Source organism: Physeter macrocephalus, chromosome 10, assembly GCF_002837175.3.
Source record: "Physeter macrocephalus isolate SW-GA chromosome 10, ASM283717v5, whole genome shotgun sequence".
In the NCBI taxonomy this organism is placed as follows: Eukaryota; Metazoa; Chordata; class Mammalia; order Artiodactyla; family Physeteridae; genus Physeter; species Physeter macrocephalus.
Genome location: NC_041223.1, coordinates 51,206,152 through 51,217,128, shown reverse-complemented (window position 1 = coordinate 51,217,128; position 10,977 = coordinate 51,206,152). Strand labels below are relative to the sequence as shown.

The 10,977-nt window shown below is 41.2% G+C and overlaps 1 protein-coding gene across 5 annotated transcripts in view; it reads left to right on the top strand.

Annotated features, from left to right (window-relative positions):
* Positions 1 to 10,977, top strand: part of FIG4 (FIG4 phosphoinositide 5-phosphatase) — a 129,412-nt gene that overhangs the window by 49,052 nt on the left and 69,383 nt on the right. For all 5 annotated transcript variants that reach the window (XR_008618380.1, XM_007104747.4, XM_028494556.2 and 2 more), the window contains 4 exons: positions 5,860 to 5,993; positions 7,247 to 7,363; positions 9,119 to 9,164; positions 10,216 to 10,364. Coding sequence is in view for 4 of the 5 variants with exons in the window: in XM_007104747.4 (XP_007104809.1) it covers positions 5,860 to 5,993; positions 7,247 to 7,363; positions 9,119 to 9,164; positions 10,216 to 10,364 (446 nt within the window). In the remaining variant the exon portion in view is untranslated. The remainder of the gene's footprint in view (positions 1 to 5,859; positions 5,994 to 7,246; positions 7,364 to 9,118; positions 9,165 to 10,215; positions 10,365 to 10,977) is intronic.

Genomic DNA, 10,977 nt, shown 5'->3' with positions numbered 1-10,977 from the left:
AAGCTTTTGCACAGCAAAGGAAACTGTAAACAAGATGAAAAGACAACCCTCAGAGTGGGAGAAAATATTTTCAAATGAAGCAACTGACAAAGGATTAATCTCCAAAATATACAAGAAGCTCATGTAGCTCAATATCAAAAAAACAACCCAATCCAAAAATGGGCAGAAGACCTAAAGAGATATTTCTCCAGAGAAGACATACAGATTGCCAACAAACACATGGAAGAATGCTCAACATCACTAATCATTAGAGAAATGCAGATCAAAACTACAATGAGATATCGCCTCACACCAGTCAGAATGACCATTATTTTAAAAATCTACAAACAATAAATGCTGGAGAGGGTGTGGAGAAAAGGGAACCCTCTTGTGCTGTTGGTGGGAATGTAAATTGATACAGCCACTATGGAGAACAGTATGGAGGTTCCTTAAAAAACTAGAAATAGAACTACCATACCACCCAGCAATCCCACTACTGGGCATATACCCTGAGAAAACCATAATTCAAAAAGAGTTATGTATCACAATGTTCATTGCAGCTCTGTTTACAATAGCCAGGGCATGGAAGCAACCTAAGTGTCCATCAAAGGGAGGGGGAAGGGTAAGCTGGGACGAAGTGAGAGAGTGGCATGGACATACATACACTACCAAATGTAAAATAGATAGCTAGTGGGAAGCAGCCTCATAGCACAGGGAGATCAGCTCCGTGCTTTGTGTCCACTTAGAGGGGCGGGATAGGGAGGGTGGGAGGGAGACGACGCAAGAGGGAGGAGATATGGGGATATAAGTATACATATAGCTGATCACTTTGTTATAAAGCAGAAACTAACACACCATTGTAAAGCAATTTTACTCCAATAAAGATGTTAGAAAAAAGTCACAGACCAATAATAAAATAATACTGAATTTTATGTTTTAAAAACAAACAACTCAGTCTGTGAGGGAAGATGGTGAGTACGGTTTGGATGTGCTGAGGTTTGAGACGGATTGAGTCCTGTCAGAGGAGCTGGCAAGTGGAAGGCCAGTGTGTGAGATAGAAGCTCAGGAGAGAGGTCTGGGCTGAGATGTGATTTTGTGGCTCATGTGTGTCCCAGTGATATTTGAAGACATGGGCATGGAGGTGATTCCCATATAGAGGGTACAGAGTGAGAAGAGGGAAGAGCCTCCAGTCTTGTCTTGAGGACCCCCCAGCTCTTAATGTCCAGTTAGAACAGGCAGAGTTGTAAAGGAGCCTGGGAAAGAACAGACAGAAAAGTAGGAGGAAAACCAGGTGAGTGCTGTGTTACAACAACTAAGAGAAAGCATGTTTCATGATGAAGGAAGTAAGCAATCAACAGTGGCAAAGGCTGCTGACAGGTCAAGTAAGATGAAAACAGAAAATATGCTCCTTGGTGTTAACAGAAAATATGCTCCTTGGTGTTACCAACACTGAGAGCACTGAAGTGGACTGAGCTGTAGGAGTACTTCCCTAGTCCTGGGGAAATGAAGTACCTAATGAGAAACGAAGAAGAGTTGGTGTTTTCATCAGTATGTTTTTGTTTTTTTTTTTTTAAGAGAGCATAATGATGTGTTTAAAAGCCTGTGGGAAGGATCCATTTGGGATCCTTGAGAGGTATAAAACACAGGAGAAAAGACGATCGGGGCATCATGTGCCTCAGAAAGGAGGAAATCTGAAACATGGAGGGAGGAATTATTTTAATGGGAGGACAGAGAATAGTAAGGGTACGTGTGTGTGTGTGTGTGTGTGTGTGTGTGTGTGTGTGTATGTTGTGTACGCATACATGCTCCTTCCTGATGACTTTAACTTCTCCTTAAGGTAAGAGGGAAGGTCACCTGTGCAGAGCAGAGGTTTGAGGGTGGTGGAAGTTTCACAGCCTTCCTGTATGTGCGAGGGTAGATTGACCAGAGACCTCCAGGCAATGCTAAGGGCTAATTTCAGGTTGGTGATCAGGATTTCTTTCTTTTTTTAAAAAAATTAATTTATTTATTTTTGGCTGCGTTGGATCTTCGTTGCTGCACGTGGGCTTTCTCTAGTTGCAGTGAGTGGGGGCTACTCTTCGTTGTGGTGCGTGGGCTTCTCATTGCAGTGGCTTCTCTTGTTGCGGAGCATGGGCTCCAGGCGTGTGGGATTCAGTAGTTGCAGCACACGGGCTCAGTAGTTGTGGCTCGCGGGCTCTAGAGCACAGGCTCAGCAGTTGTGGCGCACGGGTTTAATTGCTCTGCAGCATGTGGGATCTTCCAGGACCAGGGCTCGAACCCATGTCCCCTGCGTTGGCAGGCAGATTCTTAACCACTGCGCCACCGGGGAAGTACCCCAAGATTTCTTAAATTCTGCTATTGCCTGACTTTTCCTGGCAGGGCTTGTGTATGGCTGTGAGCATAGAGGAAGTAGATAATTGGGTTCGTTCAGTTTTGCCAGGCAGGCGTGATGTAGAAAGACAGATAATAGGAGTTTTGGATGTTGGCGGAAGTCTAATTGAAGCAGACCATGAAATCTGAGCTGGAGGAGGGGGAGTAATGGGGAGGGTGATGGAGAAAGCAGTGCTGTTCTGTGGGCTGGGGTCCTGGTGAGGTGGGGTGCTTAAAACAAGCCATCTGAAAATAAAAGAGGTTCTGGATAAGAAATGTTGAAGGCAGAGGAGTTACCTGTGGTGATGACTTGATCTGAGATGTGAGGGTGGGAAGGATGGCTTAGCTAGAGTGGAGGAGGAGGAGCAGGTACTGGGAGGCGCCCAAGATCCAGTTGCAGGGAGAGGACCGTAGAACTAAGTGCGAGGGTTCAGAGGAGCAGGATGTGTGTGTGTGTGCCTGCGAGCGTGTGGCTCAGGGGAGGAGGGGACAGTGAGGCCGGAAGCTTTATTTCTTCCTTTGTTGCTCTTTGCTTTATGAAATTATTGCATCCTATCAGGGATTGACTTTGTAAAATAAATCATTCAGGTATTAAACACATCATTTTTTAGACTTTTGTTCACATCAGTTCAGAAGTTTCATTTTCACGTCTCTCCCCCTGTCAACTCAGAATAACGTGGCAATAGGTGGATGATCCACTACCTCAGCCTGATATTGAACAGTAGCTATAAGAGACATAATCAAAAAATTCAAAAAGGAAAACTGTAGTAATAAGAACACTCATGAACATTTTTCTAGTAAACTATAAGCAATAAGAGATTGTTAGTATAGAAATAAATTATTGCTGAAGCACTAAATTACAAGGTGATCGCTAGAACATAAACATCGACCTTAATTATTAAATTTTCTTCATATTTTACAGAGTCCTTATAGTGTGGTTAAAAGCTATGGTTAAGTGGAAATTCAGTTTATGATGTTTGAAATAATCTATTTCTCTATTAAATATGCAGGTTCAAAATATAATATCAGAGACGTGTGGTTGTAAAGTGTTCCTGCCCAGCTTTCTCAAATGAACATTTATTTCTTAATATTTAAAGGGCAGTCAGTGGATTTTAAAATGGTCCTGGTTTATTGTTTCATTGCCATAAAAATCCTGGCAATAACTAGAAAATTGTTTGGAGATTAAGTTGCTGTTTTGTAGAATAGAAAAAAATGTTCTGTTTTTGTCATTAGTTATTTTATTCATAGGATAAAAGATGTTTATTCAGTTCACTTAGAACTCCTTATTAACTTGTCAAAGAATGTGTGTATGTGTGCGTGTGTGTGTGTGTGTGTGTGTGTGTGTGTGTAGCAAGATATCAACAGATATTCACTCTTTATTCTGCCTCCGTATGAAGTGTCTAAAGTGGAATACTTTTCTTGATTTCTTTTCTCTTTTGCCCTGTGTTGTGCACTATCTCCTGCCCTCCCTCCACTCCACTGTGTGGAGGTTTTAGACACTGCTTGTCAGACATTTTGGAGCAATCCTTATACTGTCAGTGCTGCTACTGGGCATCAGTAGGAAGCCAACCAGGGATCTGAGGTCATTGTACATCAGAGGACTTTAATCTGGGGTCCATGGACGGCCATTGGGGGGGTGTCTCTGAACCCTTTGAAACAATCACTTGCATCTGTGAACTTTTCATCTGGTTGTTAAAGGGGTCTGTGACCAAAGAAGGTCAGTGAAACAATCCACTGTGGGCAGACAATGCATAAAGCAGATTCTTTACCTAGAGATGATTGAAAGTTGATGAAATAACCTTATCTCTCCGTCTCATTAAATGTCAGATTTGATATAAGAAATTCAAAAACATTTTGTTTCTCTAGTTGGCTTAAAGTGCTTTTGAGAAAATTACAGGTATACAATTTAATTTTCTCAGATGTAAAAATAAGCTAAATATTTGTTCACCCCAGACTGATTTAATGCTGTTCTTAATCAATTCTTATCTAATTCCTCCATATATACAGCTGTGCAAAATAGATACCCTTTTTCTGTTTCCTCAGTGATTATCTAATTAAATTCATGACAGTTGAAAAGTAATCACCATGGTTGAAACAGTGTAGACCTATTTTGATGCCAGCAATAGTACCTCAGTGCTGTATCCATATTGCTGAATTAATTGTTTTTTGTTTGTTTCTATGTGAAGTCCTGATCAGGATAACAATAAAGTTAATTTTTATTAATCCTTACCATGTGTCATATGCTCTGATAAGAAACTATCATGTTTCATCTCATTTAAACCTCACATTAATCCTTTAAGGGAGGTAACTACTGTTACCCATTTTACACATGAAGAAATGGAGGCCCAGGCAAGTTGAGAACCTTGCTCAAGGCCATGTGGCTGGTAAGAGGCAGAGCCAGCACTCCAACCACAAAGCTGGACAATATGCACCAGCTGCTCTTGAATAAGAGGCAGTATGATATCTAAGGAGCTACAGCAGGCAAGGAGGTGGACAGTCAGGTTTAGTCCCATGAACGCCTCTCAGCTTCAGTTCATCCAGCCACAGTGTAAAAGGGGAAGACATGGCTGTCTTGGCTACCTTACGGGGATTTTATGAGAGTCAAGTTTAAAAGCCTATTAATGGGACTTCCCTGGTGGTCCAGTGGTTAAGAATCTGCTTGCCAGTGCAGGAGTCACAGGTTCAAGCCCTGGTCCAGGAAGATCCCACATGCCTTGGAGCGACTAAGCCCGCATCACAATTACTGAGCCTGTGCTCTAGAGCCCGTGAGCCACAACTACTGAGCCCATGTGCTGCAACTACTGAAGCCCACGTGCCTAGAGCCCGTGCTCCGCTTAAGCCTGTGCGCCACAACTACTGAGCCTGCGCTCTAGAACCCACGAGCCACAACTACTGAGCCCGCGTGCCACAACTACTGAGGCCCGTGCTCCTAGAGCCTGTGCCCCGCAACAAGAGAAGCCACCGCAATGAGAAGCCCGCGCACTGCAACGAAGAGTAGCCCCTGCTCGCCGCAACTAGAGAAAGCCCACGCGCAGCAACGAAGACGCAACGCAGCCAAAAAAAAAAAATGCCTATGAAGCCTGTGAAAGCATTCTCTGCTCTGCCAGTTTGGGGATTAGCCATCTAGGCCCAGTTGATTTCTTTCTGGTCCTTACCTGGCTGGGGTTGGAGGTTCCTTTCTTCTGGTCCTTGGGAAGTTCTCCTTTGCCAGAGTGGAGTGTGGAGTGTGTAGGACAGGACTGTGTAGGGTGAGCTGGGCTTCTTGAGACTGTAGGAGGTTATGAGGAAGAAATCTGATCTCCTTGAGTCTTTAATGCTCATTATCTGTTGATTGTAATTCAGTGATGCATTTATTTCTTTGCATTTTTATTATTTTAATTTGAGTAGGTAGGTTTCATTTTTGTATATTTAGCACTTCAGCTTTTTGTCTTAGTGGCAAAGTTATGTTAAAAGTCTGTTCCTCTGATTTAAGGTAGTTAGAACACTGAAAATGTTTAATTTTTGGTAAAGGAACGAGAGAAAAGAAAGCATGAGAGAATTTTGAGTGAAGAACTCGTAGCTGCTGTGACCTACCTCAACCAGTTTTTGCCTCCCGAGCACACGATTATTTATATTCCTTGGGATATGGCCAAGTACACCAAAAGGTGAGCAGATGCTCATACATCTGGTTATATTTTCCTCTTCTTGTGATGTAAAATAGCAGGAAGCTGATCTCTCTGGTCAAGTGAATGTTACTTTTTTCATTTCCTTTGTGAACCGGCTTGAGGGGCTGTTTAACTGCTGGTGTATAATTTGAGGGCTTAAATTAGTTGACCAAATTCTTTTTGCCCACCAATTTTACCATTTAGAAATTCTCTTTGAAGTATCTAGTGACCTTAGAACATCTTTACTCTGCTACTTTTCCTTAAAGGCATTAGTTTCACTTTTTTCTATTTCATTCTTTCTCCCTGTTTAATCACTTTCTCAGACACCACTTTCAAATTATCTCACGCATGGATGAACCAGCACAAACTCTTGACTGTTTATAGTAAATCCAAACCCCTTAGTGTAATGTTAAAGCCCCATCACCTGGTTGGTTCCAGAATGTATAACTTCTTCTTTATTCCCAGGGCTGTTCTGTTCCTGAAAAGCTAACCTTCATGTTCTGTCCGCAGTGCAGCAGCCAAGGTCCAATTCTGGAACCTTTGTTCCTGTTGTTTCCCCCTGCCCCTCCACTGGCTGCTTTCCCACCTCTCTGTCAAGATCTGATTCAAAACTCATCTCATCCAAGGAACCTGCATTCATTTACTAGGGGTCATACAGACATGAGGCTCATATTGAGGTCTCCGTTATTTTTAAATGTCACTGTATTGTTTTGCACTTGACTCATTGTACTTTTTTCTGAATCATTTTATGTAGTTAGATACATGCACGTGTGCGCACACAGAAACATACACACACACACACACACACTTTCTCATAGTCTAAGCCTGGTTGCAGGTTGGTGCCATTAGTAGTAATTTATTTTCCAGTGTTTCCTTCCCCTGCCACTGAACTGTGCATTGTACTCTCTTCACATTTCATGAATCCGTATTTAATTGACTGCACCCTTGGGGAGTGAAAGGCTTTGGGAAAAGCTCTTGCAGGGGGATGTCATATGCCGAGTTTAAGGCTTGCCAATAGTTGCTGTAGAGTTACAGGCCCTTCATGTCTCCTTGCGCCAAATCTTGCTAGTTATGGAGTACATATTGCATTCTAGAAATTAATTCTTACAGTGTTCCTATTGAGTACAAACCAGAGATTTTAAAAATTAAATCCCCGAGTATCATTACTGTGGACTTTGCTTTAGATGTGAGAATAAATATGTATTAAGACGTGGGCTCTTCTCACTTCTCTCATTCTTCCTCCTTGCCCTCAGCAAGCTGTGTAATGTTTTGGATCGCCTGAACGTGATTGCAGAAAGTGTGGTGAAGAAAACAGGCTTCTTTGTAAACCGCCCTGATTCATACTGTAGCATTTTGCGGCCAGATGAAAAGTATGTATAGTGTTTTAAAACCTAAAAGAAATCAAGAATTTTGCTCTTACAGATAAAAAATATTCTAAATATGAGCAGTTTGACTCCTTGGAAGATGGATGACTTTATTCCTTTGGGGAGACAAGACACGCAGCCCATGTGACTGTGGAATGAACGTTCATGATGGCATGCAGTTTCCTCTGCGGGTATATACCCTGAGATGGAAGCCATGGAATCTCTTGCTTCTTAGAATAAACATTACATAAAATATTTCTGTAAAGTAAAATTTTCTGTAATGAATTCTATTCTTCAGTATTAAATAGGAGCAGGAAAATTTTTCTAATAAACCACTGTATACATTAGTATTTAAACTAACATTTTAATGAAAATGTATCATTGTATTATAGTTAGTTGCCCACAAGTCTTTCCTCATTACTACTTTGTGAACTCCTTCAGATCAAGCAAATGTGCTTTATTTATCTTTTAAGGGACCAGTATTACATATTTCCAGTATTTTATTTTCAGTTAGTAAAGTTAACTATAATGGTACACACACACACAGCAAAAACAAAAAACAACCAACTACTAATGTGTACGTCTTTGCAAGTAATCCTTTTGTTATAGTTTGAATTTCGGGGCACCTGTGACCAGAGTCCCCAAGACCACTCCCAGGCTCAATGATTCACTAGGAGAATTCAAAGGACCCAGCATATTGTTGTTCTCTTGGCTATGATTTATTACTACCAAACAAAACAAAGCAAAATTAGCCAAGGGGAAAGGCACATGGGGTGAAGTCCAGAGGAAATCAGGGGCATGCTTCCAGAGTCCTCTCCTGGTAGAGGCACACAGAGAGCTCTGATTCCCCCAGCGACTTGTGACGGTGTGTGTGTGAAATGTTGCCAACCAGGGGAGATGATGAAAGATTTGGTGCCAGGGTTTTTATTGGAGGTGGTCCTATAGGCAGCCTCTGCCTGGAGGCTTCCAAAATTTCAGACTCGCAGAAGGAAAGGATGTTCAGCAAACCATGTTGTTTCTAGAGACGGCTTAGGCACATTGAGCCACTCTTGTCTGTTCTGGGAATGGTGGGAACCGAAGTTCCAGACTCCAGCCAAGGGCCAGCCTTGTAAGCAGACCTTTCTGAGGATAGCAGTCAGGCCTGCTGTGTTAATTCTTTTCTTCACTGCACCTTGTTTTAAATAATTAAAATATTTTAAATAATTAAAATAGTAATATCATTATATAGTACTTATGTAATAAGAACATTTCCCCAGGCATTCATTAGAACGTGGAGAATGTAGGAAAGAAAATAATAAGGAAGACTGTAAAAACAACCGAAGGACTGTAACAAAGCTCCATGAAGAAAAGCTGGAGGAGGTGGGGCCTCCTAATGTTGAGGGGAGAAGGATCAGTCTTGGAAGATTTTATTATAAAGTTGCCCTGCAATTATTAGTCATGTCTGTAGAGACCAAACAGGAAATGGGCTTAAATTAAAGCATGAGAGATTTTGGTTGAACATGGGTGACAAAATGCTAAGAGTGTAGGGCTGGAGCAGGTTAAGATGCTTCCTTCCTGGTCTCCCTTTAGAGCATGGATAGCATTCCATCTCTGTGACTTGCATATTCACTTTCCTGAGAGAATGACAGTAAACTGAATCAGCTGATTATTCAGGGGCATTCAGCCCTATTACTTTGATTCTTAATAAAGAGCTAGTACCAAATATGAATATAGATTATGTTATTAAAATTTTTTAATTAAAGCATGTATTTTTAAACACAGGTGGAATGAACTAGGAGGATGTGTGATTTCCACTGGTCGCCTGCAGGTATAGATGACATTGTATTAATAATGAATAAAATTTGTATCCACAGTGTATGATGTTTTCTGAAAGCAACCATGGAGAGAGATACTTCTTATTGAATGCAAAAGTATTAATCATTTGAGAATGAGGTTTTTTTTTTTAAAAATATGTTTATTTATTCTTGGCTGCATTGGGTCTTTGTTGCTGCACGCTGGTTTTTTCTAGTTGTGGTGAGCAGGGGCTATGCTTCGTTGTGGTGCATGGGCTTCTCATTGCAGTGGCTTCCCTTGTTGCGGAGCACGGGCTCTAGGTGTGTTGGCTTCAGTAGTTGTGGCACGTGGGCTTCAGTAGTTGTGGCTTGCGGGCTCTAAGAGCGCAGGCTCAGTAATTGTGGCGCACGGGCTTAGTTGTTCCGCGGCATGTGGGATCTTCCTGGACCAGGGCTCGAAGCCGTGTCCCCTGCACTGGCAAGCAGATTCTTAACCACTGCGCCACCAGGGAAGTCCTGAGAATGAGTTTTAAAAGCCTTACTGCTAGTGTTTAACTCTTGCAAAGGATGTGTAGCTGAAATAATAATCTCCCACACATTTTTTCTGTATAGTATAAATTTTGTTATTGGAAACAGAAACATAAACAGAAATGTGAAAAGAATAAATTAGAAAGACCTTGGAAAATGAGCCAAATACAACAGTATATATATTAATTATGCTTTTATGCTTTAAGAATGAAATGGCCTCACCCACTGAATATTTTAGTTTGTACATTAAAGGAGATAACAGGGGAAAAAGCACATATTTTTACTAATTGATACATGTGGGAAACGTTAGCTATTTTTATCTTGTTAAACTAAAGAAAATAATTCAAATATAGACTAGAGTGTGCAGTGATGCTGTTGCAGCAGTATTAAGTGAACAGCAAATATAACCTTTTATAATGAAAAAAATGTTCTTCATTATTTGTTCAGGAATAATACCCTGCCTACAGCTATCTTCTACTGCTTAAAGAAATCTAAAGTAGGATGGAGGTAGTTTTGGTGACTGAATAATGAATGACAGTTCAAGGTGTTTCTCTTTAGACTGGTGTTCTTCGAACCAACTGTGTGGACTGTTTGGATCGCACCAACACAGCACAGTTTATGGTGGGGAAATGTGCTCTGGCTTATCAGCTGTATTCCTTGGGCTTAATTGACAAACCGAATCTACAGTTTGATACAGATGCAGTTAGGTAAGCCTTATTTTCTGCCTTTTGAATGCTGGTAATGACAGAAAGCAAACCTGATTAATAAGAACTTTTATGAACTTGTTTCTCCTTTCAGCTTCTCAAAAACTATGTTGTTAAAAGACATTATTCAAATTAATTTGGTAATATATATTTCTATTAAAGCCTTGTGTATTGTTACCATGGTTTTTATTTTCCTATTTGTGTTAATTGTCAAAAAATATTATGTACTTTAGATAAATCCAAACCTAGTGGGTTTTTTAAGAAACAAATCCAGACTGCATTAGGAAAAAAAAGTAATAAGCCTTCATATATTTTGAATTAAACATATAAGACAGATAAAAGATTGATTCTTCAGTAAGGAATACTGTTTATTCACTGTCCGTTGGGTCCATGACATTGTGTGAAGTACCATTCCTTGAAAATGCAGTGATCGCTGTTATAGGTCCTCTGAGATAGTCATAAAGGCTCTGTCAAAAAAAAAGTGATGAGGGCTTCCCTGGTGGCGCAGTGGTTGAGAGTCTGCATGCCGATGCAGGGGATGCGGGTTCGTGCCCCGGTCCGGGAAGATCCCACATGCCGCGGAGCGGCTGGGCCCGTGAGCCATGGCCGCTGAGCC